General features: G+C 38.2%; 3 protein-coding genes across 7 annotated transcripts in view; 2 read left to right on the forward strand and 1 right to left on the reverse strand.

The window, feature by feature from the left end:
- The window catches only part of LOC135249382 (oocyte zinc finger protein XlCOF6-like), a 156,255-nt gene that overhangs the window by 136,968 nt on the left and 4,000 nt on the right, over positions 1–15,287 (forward strand). For 3 of the 5 annotated variants that reach the window (XM_064324972.1, XM_064324970.1, XM_064324971.1), the window contains one exon: positions 496–5,181. In XM_064324972.1, coding sequence (XP_064181042.1) covers positions 496–2,772 — 2,277 coding nt within the window. In that variant the 3' untranslated portion in view covers positions 2,773–5,181. Of the gene's footprint in view, positions 1–495; positions 6,622–7,950; positions 13,776–15,287 lie in introns of those variants that run through there. The other 2 variants (XR_010328666.1, XM_064324973.1) reach the window with 2 other exon arrangements.
- LOC135249375 (zinc finger protein 271-like) overlaps positions 1–15,287 on the reverse strand; it is a 70,627-nt gene that overhangs the window by 43,624 nt on the left and 11,716 nt on the right. The gene's annotated exons all lie outside the window — the stretch shown is intronic.
- Positions 1–15,287, forward strand: part of LOC135249381 (zinc finger protein 345-like) — a 151,842-nt gene that overhangs the window by 10,915 nt on the left and 125,640 nt on the right. The window lies entirely within an intron of this gene.

The following is a 15,287-nucleotide window of genomic DNA, read 5'->3' on the forward strand; positions in this document are numbered from 1 at the left end:
CACAGATTGGTGCATAAAAATTCACCAGAATGCAGGAAATGAAGTGTTTGACGCTCAAAATGTCATAAGGGAGGACCCCCAGACCCCCCTTAATGTCCCCCCCCCCCCATGTTCAAATGAAACCTACACCACTGTTTTTATCTAACCTATGCTAAGTCAAACTTGGGGACCGTACAAGCTACATTAGGACCATAATACAAACTATAAGTGCTGGAATGGAGGAACATGTAACATGAGTGGTATGAAAGAGGGGAATTCAAGTGAAATGATCTGAAGAGTGGTGGCAGTTAGTCCAGGTATAGCCTGAATAGATGCGTCTTAAGACCATGGTGGAAGATGGGTAATGAGGAAGTGGGGTTTCCCACCTCATAATGCAAGCACACATCCCTGTGGTCTGTCAGGTATCTGCAGGACTGCAGATTGTAAAGAATGTGGCAGCTGCTGCAGTAGGACCTGTTTGATTAAAGCTAAATCTCGTCCCTTATTTCCATCCAGGAGCTGCAGTTCTGCAGACCTTTGAGCAGCAGTATGATGCAGTCAGGAGTCTGTCTGAGACAGGACACTGAGACTACACTACCAGAGCTCACAGAGCAGCACAGGATCAGACAGAAAGAAGAGGAACTCAGTGGACTGGAGTCTGTCCACATGGTGGAGACGGAGACAGAGTGTGCTGGACCAGGACTCAACACACTGGAGCCAGATTGTATTACAGCGCACTGTGGGGTCAGTGATGTACACCACACAGACGCATCACTGATTAAAATAGAAACTGATCTGGGCTCCACCCACACTGGAGATCTTAAGACAGAAAGGCTCGACAGTACAGAGCTGGGATATGTAATCAATTTGCATGCTGACCAAATAAAAACAGAGACTGATGATGAAGGATACCATAATGCAGAACACATTAGTGGCTTGCTGGATGTTAATTATATTAATATTGAATCGGATCAAATCAAGTGTGAGTCTGCTGAAAGTTTAGTGAGTGGTCTCATGAATGCTGTGATGACTGGAGCTGGTGTTGATCATAGCGACCAGACTGAACCATGGCAGTATGCAAGACAGCCAAACACAGACTGTAAAAAAGAAGAAATTCATGATCACTCAACCCAATGTGGGGACTTAAATCATCACTGTCATATAAACAATGAGAGTAGTCAGACCAGAATTGTCGAGAAAAGTGTTGGCAGTAGCAAAAACCATATTTGCCACAGAACGAATGTGAAAACTGAGCCCATGATCATTAATTCAAGTAAAAACCCAAGCCTTTTGAATTTCTTTCAAAATGAGACATTTCATAGTAACAATAGTGAAATTAATACCAGTGAAAAGCCATACAAATGCACACAGTGTGAGAAGTGTTTTAACACCAAATCTGGTTTAAATAGCCATCACCAAGTCCATACAGGTAAAAAGCCCTACAAATGTTCTCAGTGTGGGAAGTGCTTTTCCAGAAAATTTAATTTAAATACCCACCAGAGAATTCATACTGGGGAAAAGCCCTACAAATGTTCTCAGTGTGGAAATTGCTTTTCCACATCATCTCAATTAAATACTCACCATCGTTTTCATACTCGTGAAAAGCCCTACAAATGTTCTCAGTGTGGAAATTGCTTTTCCACATCATCTCAATTAAATACCCACCATCATTTTCATACTCGTGAAAAGCCCTACAAATGTAGTGTGTGTGGAAAGTGCTTTTCTACAACATCTGTGTTAAATAGGCATCATAAAATCCATACAGGTGAAAGGCCCTACAAATGTACTCTGTGTGGGAAGTGTTTTTCTACTAAATCTATGTTAAATAGCCATCATAAAATTCATTCGGGTGAAAAGCCGTACAAATGTACTGAGTGTGGGAAGTGTTTTTCCCGAGTGAGTATTTTAAATGACCACAAGATTGTTCATACAGGTGAAAAGCCATACATATGTACTCAGTGTGGAAATTGTTTTTCACAGGAAAGTGCTTTAAATCGCCACAAGATGATTCATACAGGTGAAAAGCCATACACATGTACTCTCTGTGGGAAGTGTTTTTCACAGAAAAGTGCTTTAAATCGCCACGAGATGATTCATACAGGTGAAAAGCCCTACAAATGTACTGAGTGTGGGAAGTGTTTTTCCCACATAGGTGCATTAAATCGCCACAAGATGATTCATGCAGGTAAAAAGCCTTACAAATGTCATCTTTGTGGGAAGTGCTTTTCTACATCATCTATTTTAAATAGCCACCAGAAAATTCATTCAGGTGAAAAACCGTACAAATGTACTGAGTGTGGGAAGTGTTTTTCCCGAGTCAGTATTTTAAATGACCACAAGATTGTTCATACAGGTGAAAAGCCATACACATGTACTGTGTGTGGAAAGCGTTTTTCACAGAAAAGTGCTTTAAATCGCCACAAGATGATTCATACAGGTGAAAAGCCATACACATGTACTCCGTGTGGAAAGTGTTTTTCACAGAAAAGTGCTTTAAATCGCCACAAGATGATTCATACAGGTGAAAATCCATACAGATGTACTGAGTGTGGGAAGTGTTTTTACCAAATGGGTGCATTAAATCGCCACAAGAAAATTCATTCAGGTAAAAAGCCCTACAAATGTCCTCTGTGTGGGAAGTGCTTTTCTACAACATCTATTTTAAATCGCCACAAGAAAATTCATTCAGGTAAAAAGCCATACAAATGTACTGAGTGTGGGAATTGTTTTTCCCGGAAAATTGATTTAAATTGTCACAAGAGGATTCATATAGGTAAAAAGGCCTACTGTTAGTGTACTCGGTGAGGGAAATGTTTGAATACATAAACTAATTTAAATATTTGTCAGCATGTTCTCATGGATGAAGAGCACTACTTTTGTATTTAGTGTTGTAAGTGTCTTAATATAAAGTTTGCCGATGAGTGTATACAGTGCAGGAAACTGAACATCGTGCCAGATAATTCATACAGGTGAAAAGCCCAAAAGAAATGTATTTATTTTGGGATGTGTTTTTCAGAAACAATGCTTTCTGATAAACAAATGACAGACCATTGATGTGGGTCAGTGGGTAGGTTTGTCATTGTTGCATTGTAATTGCCACGAGGTAAAATTCCCAGCGAAAGTCCTCAGTGTGTCTTTTTTTTCCAAAATCTACATTAAACACCAGAGAATTTATAACCATTAAAAACCCTACACGTCTTGAGCTTGGGATTTGTTATTTAACAAAATCTCATTTAAATTTCCACCGGAATATCAATTCAGGGTTGTATATATTCATTCACACACTATGGGAATTGCTTTAAAAAAATAAAAAAATTATTATATTTTAAAAAAATCAAATTTCAATAGCCAGCAAAGATTCAGTTGTGCGCATGAAAATTTAAGATTAAAAATACTAAAATAAATGGCTAAATTAAAGAAATTGCATTCCAGAAAACAAAGAAAATCAGATTGAAGCCCAACTAAAAAGTAAAGTTTTTGTTGAAAAATATCAATACTTTCAGCTGCCCTCAATATTTATGACTGAGATATTTAATATTTGGTTTATAATCTTGGCCAAAAATACTGTAAAATGGAATTTTGTGTGAGTTTGTTTATTGTGGAATGGTCCAAAAATATCCCATATGGTTTTAAGTGATACCAGAAAAAAATCATAATTGTGAGAAGTCATTACCACAGTGGTTCATCATGTTCCTTTCAACAACAGATTAAATTCAGAAACTGAATTAATGTAACCAGTCAGCGTGAGAAGTTTGCTTAGCATGCAAAATGTACTTTTGTAAGTCGCTTTGGTAGAAATCATTTGCTAAATGATGATATTATGAATTAATATTTTTAAGCAACGTCAAATACAATCACCGGCCACTTTATTGGGTACACCTTGCTAGTACCGGGTTGTCTTCTGCTGCTGTAGATCTGCTTCAAGGTTCGACATGTTGTGCATTCAGAGATGTTCTTCTGCATACCTCAGTTGTAACGAGTGGTTATTTGAGTTACTGTTGCCTTTCTATCAGCTCGAACCAGTCTGGCCATTCTCCTCTGACCTCTGCCATTAACATGGAATTTTCGCCCAGAGAACTGCTGCTCACTGGATAGTTTCTCTTTTTTCTGACCGTTTTCTGTAAACCCTAGAGATGGTTGTGCGTGAAAATCCCAGTAGATCAGCAGTTGCTGAAATACTCAAATTAGCCCGTCTAGCACCAACAACCATGCCACGTTCAAAGTCACTTAAATCAGCTTTCTTCCCCATTCTGATGCTTGCTTTGAATTTCAGCAGATTGTCTTGACCGTGTCTACATGCCTAAATGCATTGAGTTGCTGCCATGTGATTGGCAGATTAGATATTTGCGTTAAAAATAAATAAACAAAGCTTTTCTACAGGCTAAAGGGACTTTGCCACAGAGCCTTCTTATCAAAGCACCACTGTACGGTACTGAGTCCTCAAATAAATATTTTGAAACATTTTCCAAGTGTTATGGGGGAAATTTGCACTTGTAATTGATTCTTTTTGTCACCTGCTTTTTTGTCGTAAACTTTTCTTGTTGTTCATTGTATTGTCCCCCCTATGGTGTTCCTTGTTTATGATGTCTTGGATATCATATTTTGCATTTGAAAAACAGCACAATAACTGGGTAAAACTGCAATCCAGTTTTTCTTCAATAATAAGTGTGTTTCCTAGTTTATTCTTTAGAATAAATAATTTCCCATGTAGTCAAGCTCTGATATTTTTGATGATTAAATTGACACCAATGTAAATTGTTTGAAAGAAACAATGTGAAAACTGTTTGCATATACAGTAGTAAGAAACAAGGTAGTATGTATTGCCAACATGTACTCTAGAAATGAACTTGAAAGTACTGGCCTTTTCAGTATTTTTCTGCCAATGTGGAGGCTGCACTGTGTCTCATTATTATACTTCAGTACGTTTTATGTGAGGCTGGGTCTTTGTTTCACTCGTTTTTTTTTTTCTTTTTCTTTGAATTTAGTATTTTAATTGTATATTAAATAATTTTGCATTGTGAATGTGCACATAGAAGGCCTTTATGTTATGTAAATTTCTGTATAAATGCATTTATCATTTTTAAAGCAATGTGTCTTTTGTTTCCTGATTTTCTATCTCAGTTTATATCTGTGTATACTTTTATTCCTGTTGCGCGTCACTCATAACACTAATTGCGCAATAAATAAATTGGAATCATAAAATGTGAATTGTGTTACTCATTTTAAACTGTTTCAATGTGTTTGAGCACGTAAACTTTTTTTTTTTTACAGTAAAAATGTTTTCTGAAAATCATCATCTGAATCAATTACTGGATATTAACATGAATGAACTTCAAGCTTCTTTTATCGAAGTGAATCTTTATTTTGCACGAGAACAAGATTTGTCATCTGCAATATTCAAATGTGGGTGGATGTGTTATAGTTACACCCTTGCAAAAGTTTGTATGGCAAATACATATCTGGTTACATTACATTACAGGCATTTAGCAGACTCTTATCCAGAGCGACTTGCACAACTTTTTTTTTTTGCATATACATTGCATTCATTTATACAGCTATATACTTAAGCACCTTGCTCAAGGGTACAACGGCAGTGTCCTACCTGGGAATCACACCTGTGACATTCCGGTTACTCAGTCACTCAGTGGAGTGGAGTCTGTCCACATGGCAGAGTCAGATAGCCACATGAGGATTCATACTGATGAAAAGATCTACAAATGTACACACTGTGGGAAGTCTTTTTCCCCAAGCAAGTGCATTAAATAGCCACATGATTATTCATACAGTTTAACCTGCAAAACGTGTCCACGTGGGTTTCCTCCCACAGTCCAAAGGTAGGCTAACTGGAGACTCTGCATTGCCCATATGTATGACAGTGTGAGTGAATGGTGTGCGTGCGCTGCTATAGATTGCTGACCTGTCGAGGGTGTATTCCTGCCTCTTGCCCAATGTGTGCTGGAATAGGCTCCTGCACCACCTTTGACCCTGACTAGGAATAAGCGAATGTAGATAATGGATGGATGATAAAGTCAGGAGACACTATCATGTTCAAATATCTGCAAATGTAAAAAAAATTTTAAGGGAGGAAGCTACAATGTCAAGACTGAGATTCTACTATATCTGTTCAAATGCAACATTTATTATGGGGAAAAGAGCTAGGAGTTATGCAGGAACTGTCATTTAAAAGAAAACGCACAATACTGCATCGCACAAATTTGAAGAAAAGGAAAGATTTTCTGATCAGGTGAGAGAGGCTGAATGTAGGTGGATTGTGGAAGGAATATTGGACATGGGGTGGGGGGGGGGGGGGGGGTAAATAGGGCACTTTTATGTTTTCTTAATAACAAACGGTTAGGAAGAGTGGTTTTAAAAGTCAGGATTAAATGACATTAAGTACACTCCGGTACAGTAGGTGGCGGAATGTACCTTCATCGCTGGTTAACGATCCACCACACTGTCAACGAAGAAGAAGACGAACAGGCTGAATTCCGCCAAGCATTTCATGGCTTACATTATTTTTTTACAGTCTGTGGGCTTACACGGATTGTACACCCATCTGGGATCCTTCGCCTCCGAGAATGACATTACATCCAGATCAACAAACGAGTAATAAATAAGTAACTGATTCCCCAACGAATCGGGGTAAGTTCCACCACCCCACTCCCACAATCTTGGTGATTTAACTGTTCTGTTTTGGTTACAAGAAAGCTTCAAATCAGGTTGCATTCTTTTCACTAATGTTTGCGTAAGGCATGTGTTTACTAGTTTGTCGAGTGTTGCTTACATTTTTTAGCATGTTATTATATAATTCATTTCGGAGTTATAAAACGTCCAATGTTACTTCTCTGTGAAATGGTTCATAAAGATCTCTCGCCCAATGAAACTGGCTACAATGGCGTCACTTTGTAAAGGCCCTTACGTTTTTTCATGAAATGGAGCTGGAAAGGGCACAAAACTATGCTGCAGAATCATCGGCATTCCGTAGTCTTTTCTTCCGTCGCTGAGTGAAAGGCGTGATGAGGCCACCCTGCGCACCCTCACCAACATACTCAAGGACAGTCATCCCCCCTGCACTCGGAATTCGCAGTGCCCACGAGTAGAACCAAAAGACATGAACTTTCCTTTATTCTTCGTGCCCTTAAATTGTTTTATAAATGACTCATTTATTCTAGAGATTATGCTCTTAATTTTCTGCTTTTTGCTTACGATGTTGAGCTCTGTTATGTTTGACGCATTTCAGGATTCACTGTTTAAAAACTGTTTCTATGCTGCCCTACCCTGCCTTGTTAAACTTTAATAAATGAAACTTGAGTCCTTGGAAATCATAGAAATCATTACGAATTGGTTTGTATCACCTGTTTGGCTTAGGTGTGTTATAGCCTACACTACAACTGAATTAGGTTTTCAAACTTTTCAGCGTAAGTACCCAGCGACATTAATCGCACCATTGCTTTTAAACTAAACCGTGTCTAGCATGTTGAAAAAGCTCAGTCAAGCTATGGCCACTTAATATTTGGTGCGCGCTGTACATTACTCTTTACGGTAACCCGCCTTCAGGACGAGCCTCCTCAACAGCAGCCGCAAAATCGCCATAGAGTGTCCGGGGCTTTCCAGTGATGCTGCTGGTGGTTTCTGTTTCCAGTTTAAATCTGATGTAGAGTTCTGGCCCCCTTATGCTACTGCCAGACATGTCTTCTCATTCTGAGGCTTTTGAGAAACTGGTTTGTTCCACTGTTCCACAAGAAACATTAAAAAATTACAGGAAGTGACGGTTAAAGTAAAAAACAAACTGTGTTTTTAATATTGATCTGAGGCATCACCCATGGAAAGGAAGGGTTTCCCCCTCACAATGCAAGAGAACCCCTTTGGTCAATCGGGCATCTAGAGGACTGCAGAGTGTCAAGAATGTTCCAGCTGTTGCAAATGGTCCTGTTTGTTTAAGGCTAAATCCTTCCCCCCTTTTCCCTCCAGGAGCTGCACTTCTGCACACTTTTGAGCAGCAGTATGATGCAGGCAGGAGTCTGTCTGAGACAGGACACTGAGACAACACTACCAGAGCTCACAGAGCAGCACAGGATCAGACAGAAAGAAGAGGAACTCAGTGGACTGGAGTCTGTCCACATGGCAGAGTCAGAGACAGAGTGTGCTGCACCAGGACTCAACACACTGGAGCCAGAGTGTGTTACAGCACACAGTGGGGTCAGTGATGTACGTCACACACACTCATCACTTATTAAAACAGAAACTCATCTGGACTCTCCCCAAACTGGGGATCTTATTAAGACTGAGAGCCTAGACAGTGCAGAGCTGCGATGTATAAGCCATATGCATTCTGACCAAACCAAAACAGAGTCTGTTGATGGTGGATATGTTAAGGTAGAACACATCAGTGAATTACAGGATATTAAATATGTTAATATTAAATCAGATCCAATCAAGTATGAATCCAGTGAATGTTTGGTGAGTGATGTCATGAATACTGTGATGAATGGAGCTGCTGTTGGTCACAAAGACCAGACTGAATCAGGGCAATGTGCAGGAGAGCCAAACCGAAACTGTAGAAATGAATGTAACTGTGACATAACCAATGAGAATACTCAGCACAGATTTGTCCTGCAGAACAGTATAAACAGTAGGAAAAAACGTATTGATCGTAAGAAGACAAGCCACAGAAATCAAAGAAAAATTAATATTGGTGAAAAGCGTTACAGGTGTACGCGGTGTGAGAAGTATTTTTCACAGAAAAGTACTTTAAATTCGCACATGAGGATTCATACAGGTGAAAAGCCCTACAAATGTACTGAGTGTGAAAAGTGTTTTTCGCAAAAAAGTTCTTTAAATTCCCACAAGAGGATTCATTCAGGTGAAAAACCCTTCAAATGTTCTGAGTGTGGGATGTGTTTTTTCCAAATTACTGTTCTAAATGACCACAAGATGATTCATTCAGGTCAAAAACCATACAAATGTACTCATTGTGGGAAGTGTTTTACACAGAAAAAAGCTTTAAATCGGCACAAGATTATTCATACAGGTGAAAAGCCATACAGGTGTACACAGTGTGAGAAGTGTTTTTCACAGAGAAGTAACTTAAATATCCACATGAGGATTCATACAGGTGAAAAACCCTACATATGTACTGAGTGTGGCATGAGTTTTTCCAGAATATTTAATTTAAATCGCCACCAGAGTATTCATACAGCATCCATGATAATTAATTCAAGCAAAAACCTAAACCTAATTTCTTTCAAATGAAGACAATTCGCAGAAGTAAAAGTGAAATTAATACAAGTGAAAAGCCACACAGGTGTACACAGTGTGTGAAGTGTTTTTCATGGAAGTGTTTATTAAATAATCACACAAGGATTCATACAGGTGAAAAACCCTACGAATGTACTTGGTGTTTTTTTCCAAACAAGTGCATTAAATAGCCACAAGATGATCCATACAGTAGAAAAGCCCTTCAAAAATACTCAGTTTAAGTAGTGCTTTAATGCAAAATGTGAGTCAATTAGCCATCAGATTAGATTAGATGATATTCATAATTTAGGCAGAAATAAGTTGCCACAAATGCTATTATCTTGGTGAAAAATGTGTTCTTCAGTGCGAAATGAAAGACTGCACTGTGAGATTACGTATATAGTGAGTAAACCTATACATGTCCTGGATCATAAACTACTAGATCATATGTATGCAAAATCTGTGGGTGATATGCAGAATTACTAAAGGTCTATGATGCACTTTTAAGCAACATACCCTGGTGTCCCTTAGTGTTTCCAAATCTCTCCAAAATATTTAAATTGTACATTGCAGTAAATCATAACATAATCATATTTACTACAAATCAACTGTTTTGAAGGCTGTATAAGTCTGTTTGTTGTAGAAAAGTTTAAAATTCACACCTGGTTTCAAGTGACACCTTGGAAAATCATAAATGTGAGAGGTTATAAGCACATTTCAAAACCACTATTTCAGAAGCTAAATGAGAATATCCCATGCATCTTTTCTATAGGCCTTATTATCAAAGCACCATGATACGATAGTGAATTCTGCCCTTTTCCCAATACATTGTCAAGTGAAAATTTGTACTTGTAAGGAATTATTTTTGTGACCTGCGGTTTTGCAGCAAACATTTCCTCGCTTTGTAGTAGCGCAGTATATATTTCCGCTCTAGTTTTCCTTGGCAGTTATATTTTGGAAAGGCATTTGAAAAACAGCACAATGATTGGGGCAAACAGAGATCCAATTTTTCTTCAGTAGCAACTGTGTAAACATTTATTCTTTTGAAAAAGTAATTTCCGAAGTCTGAAAGTTGATATTTGTGTATGATGAAATTGACACCAGTGTAATTTGTTTGAAAGAACCAATGGGTAAACTGTTTGTATACACTGTAGAAAAACATGGTAAACATGTATTGCCAACTTGTATTCTGAGAAGGAACATGACACTACTAGCCTTTTCTGTTATTAATTGACTATGCTAGAGGCTGTAATGTGTATGCCAGCTAAAGCTGATCATTAGACTTCAGCCAGTATGTTTTTATCTCAGGTCAGTTTAGGATCTTCGTTTCACTATTTTTCAATGTTATATATGAATTGTGTGTAGAATAATTTTGCATTATGTACACATACCAAGGCCTTGCCGTGGCAATTTCTGTAGAAACTTTGTCTGTGCCTGTATATGTATTTTTCATTGATTTCTGCTTTAGTCCTTGTTTATTTGGAAATGTTGTTTATTTCCTGCCACACAGAACTCATAACAATATTTGTGCAAGAAATAAATATGACTCGTATTTAGAGTAAATAGTATTAATACTGTTTAACTTGTTCAATATGTCTGAACATATTTTTTTTAATATGATAAATGTTTTCTAAAACTCATCATCTGATTCAGTTACTAGATTTTCTGTGGAATCCATTTTGGGCTTCTTTTAGTTGAATTTTTTTATTTACTTAGAGTAAGGTTTGTAGTCCCCAGTATTCAAATGTGGGTGGACATGTGGTAGTTACACACAATCAAATGTTCCTACAGTAAACGGATTGAGACTCATCAGATTCTCCCTACCTTCAGATTAGTTCATTTGACATTTGCTCAGGAGCAATTTTCCATTGGTGGCAAATGTCAACACTGATTTATAATAATAGTTGACACATTTTAACCAATGGTAACTCACATTTACAAGAACATTAACATTCATTGTCATCGGTTGCAGCCTAAGTGAGTGGTGGTTGCGAGAGAGGGATGGTGACTTTGGTAAATGGTAAATGGTAAATTGACTGCATTTATATAGCGCTTTTATCCAAAGCGCTTTACAATTGATGCCTCTCAATCGCGAGAGCAGTCGGTCTTACCTCCTGAGCTATGTCTCCTCCCCTGTGTCTTTGGTAAATTTGCATCACTCTAGACTAATATGTGTCTACCAATGGTATTGAGACAACTAGAAGTTCATTACAGTTACTGTACCTGCAGATTATTTACATTACATTACAGGCATTTAGCAGACGCTCTTATCCAGAGCGACTTACATAGCATCCATTTATACAGCTGGATATATACTGAAGAAATTCCAGTTAAGTACCTTGCTCAAGGGTACAACGGCAGTGTCCTTACCTGGGAATCGAACCTGGGACCTTTCGGTTACAAGCCCAGTTCCTTACCCACTGTGCTACACTCCGTCCAGTATTTATCTCACGTGGTCAAAGTGCAGACTCAGAGATTTTATTAAAGTATTCTTATAAATTTTGGATTCACCATGTAGTAATTACAAAAAAAAAAATACAAATTTTTACACTATGTATAAAAATGACTAATTACTAGTAATGTTTATATGTAGTCCCACATTTCAGTGTTTTAGACAAATTAACATAATGTCAAATAAAAGAGTCATGTTTTGTATTTGGTTGCATATCCTTTGCATGCCATGACTTCCTGATGTCTGTGACCTATCAACATCATCAGAGTCTGGATATCTTATTGTCAGGTTGTCCTACAAGCGATACAAAAACTCTGCATTTGAATGGATCTCTATGGGAATTGGGGGTGGGACTAGATTCAGCTGTAATTTATGCTGATACAGTATCAAACACATTTGTTGGCCGAATGGCTTTAAGTCATCAAGGGTCCAAGGTATCAAATGAGCCTCAAACCACCGTGCTGCTGCCAGATATGCAGTAGATACTACAAGCATTGTTTCTCCTGATTAATTTACATTACATTACAGGCATTTGGCAGATGCTCTTATCCAGAGCGACGTACAACAGTGTATAACCATAACCAGGAACAAGTATGACTAAACCCCTAGAGAGAAGTACCGGTCCAAGTGCAGGGAACAACCGCATAGTTCAACTTGGACCCTGATGGTTAAACTGATTAACACTAACAATGAGAACGGCAACAACGCAATCTATGGAAAAAATACAAGTAGTCGTTAAGACAGTTAATGCACCTAAGTCACCTACGAAACAGCTGCCTAGTTACAACCCTAAGTTTAGTCATTTACGGGGGGAAGGGAGGGATGGGGAGAGGTGCAGCCTGAAGAGGTGAGTCTTCAGTCGTCGTTTGAAATGGGTCAGTGTCTCAGCTGTTGTGACCTCCACAGGGAGGTCATTTCACCATCGTGGGGCCAGAACAGACAGGAGACGTGTTCTGGAATTTTCCTGTTGAACTCAATAGAAAAAAGGAGGAGAAACAATGCTTGTAGTATCTACTGCATATCTATCTCTCTAGGGTTTTCGACACACTTGTTCCTGGTTATGGTTATACACTTTGTTGTACGTCGCTCTGGATAAGAGCATCTGCCAAATGCCTGTAATGTAATGTAATGTAATCTGGCATCCTTTCATTACATAGTAACAGCTGGGATGTGGCAACCCATATGCCACCTATGCCATTTTGCACAGATTACATCACAGATCTAGGTATTAATGTTTCCCCCAGGCTGTCAGAGCTGTTTGGACTCAATTTCACCCCACTACTCAAAACAATAAATGATGACCTCCACCGTTGGATGAACCTACCGCTATCTATTTTGGGCAGTACAGCTACTGTTAAAATGACAATACTTCCTAAAATAAATTACCTACTTTCAACGATTCCAACCCCACCCACCCTCACCTGGTTCAAATCTCTAGATTCAATCATCTCCAAACTCTACTGGAAAAACAAGACACCAAGCATTAAACTGGCCACTCTGCAAAACCCCAAAACACAAGGAGTACTGGAAGCTCCACATTTTTACCATTATTCTCTGGCAAATCAGCTTCAGTATATATACAAATGGATTCACCCCAATCAATCTGATAACACATGGTTAGATATAGAACAAACAGTATGTAGAGACATCCAGATCTCAGATATACAATTTTTTAGTCAAACTATCAAACACCATTCTTGTTTCAAAATGGTAACAATAGCTGCAACTCTGACAGCCTGGTGGAATTTCCACAAACATCACCTTTGCACCAACTAATTTTACTCCCATATGGAACAATCCTGACTTTCTAAGTAACAAGAAACCACTCAATTTATGCACATGGACTGAAAAAGGCATCACACATCTTAAACATATCTTCTATAATAATTCCTTGGCTTCATTCTCCCACTTGGTCCAAAGTTACGGCATCGGAAACAAACAATTTTTGGAATATTTGCAAATAAAATCATCCATTCAATCCAACTTTAACATTATGGCCACCAATCTAGATCTTCCTCCCTCAGCTTCAGATTTAATTAACATCCCTTCCCCGAAGAAACTCCTTTCCAAAATATATAAAATAATATCACAGTCTGATAAAACACTAGCCATACCATCAAGGAAATGGGAAATAGACCTTTCTTTTACCTCTGATCCCGGCTTCTGGAACCAAATTTGCAAAAACATCTGCTTCATGACCAAAAATGCCAACCGACAATTTATACAGTTCAAGATATTCCTCAGATTTCACGTCACTGGGCAAAAAATGTTTAAAATGGGATTCGCATCAGAAATTTGTTCACACTGCACACAAAACAACCCAGATAGCTATGTTCATGCCACCTGGCACTGCACACAAAACAACCCAGATAGCTATGTTCATGCCACCTGGCACTGCACACAAAACAACCTAGATAGCTATGTTCATGCCACCTGGCACTGCACACCCATTTAACTCACTCTGCTTGTTAGGAGATATTTTAACAATCAGTTTGAACAAAACAAACATTAGATTACTCCTCGTGGCCCTAACTATCGCCAAGAAAACTATCCTCATGTACTGGAAATCGAGGAGCACCATACATATGGCACATTGGAAAAACTTACTCATAGATTACATCTCCATGGAAAAGTTATCCACCTCCATCAATAACACTGCAACAGAACCCCACCCTATCCGGTCATCCCTCATTGATTTCTTACAAACCTCATTCCTCTAACTTGTTGTTTTTCTTGCCTGTCTACCAACCATAGTTTGAAAACACTCACTATACTTATTTACTCATTCATCCACTCATTACTTTTTTTCAAATCAGAAATGACACATTCTTAATTTGTATTCAGTTTTGTTTATTGCAGTCCGTTTCAGAAGGGTCCTAAACTCACCAAGCTTCCCCCAATATTCATAATATTCGTAATATTTAACAACCATTCTTTTGTCGATTAAAATATTTCTAGGACAATTAATATAACTATTTGATATTATTGTAATTATCATTTTTAGTATTATATATCTGTCATTTATTTCCCCCACACTCAGTCCATACACACACTCGCACACACACACACACCCACACACACAGACACAGTCATCCTTGACAACACTGATACTAACCACATTCATAGCAAACTGCTTAAAATGGTTTTGTTTATTATATACCCCCAGTTTATTTGTTAATATATTGTTATATACTCCCCAGTTTGAACCCATGTTGTATTCCTCAGTTTGCTTTTGCCCCTTTTGTCTTTGTTGTTTGTCTTTGTCTTACTTTGTACAATCCCTTTCATTTGTTTAGGTGTCCCTGTACTTGTCTCCACTTGTTTGCTTACCAGTTTATTGTACAATAAAATAAAAAAAATAATTTGCTTGTAAAAAAAAAAAAAAAGGTTTAATATGTATTCTGACACAGCAGTTTTGTGCAGGCAGATTTCTCAGTTCAACCCTTTTCTGCATTGATGAGTCAAGCACAGCCTCATACTTGTTCAAGCACAGGTGTGCCCATGTATGCAGGTGCTTGCACTGTGATACAAAACAATGTGGACCAAACTGGAATTTAAAAAATCTTTATCTTCATCTGTGGGACTCGCTTTTACGCTGTCACACTTTTTCGGTGTGAAG

Source organism: Anguilla rostrata, chromosome 2 (assembly GCF_018555375.3).
Source record: "Anguilla rostrata isolate EN2019 chromosome 2, ASM1855537v3, whole genome shotgun sequence".
In the NCBI taxonomy this organism is placed as follows: domain Eukaryota; kingdom Metazoa; phylum Chordata; class Actinopteri; order Anguilliformes; family Anguillidae; genus Anguilla; species Anguilla rostrata.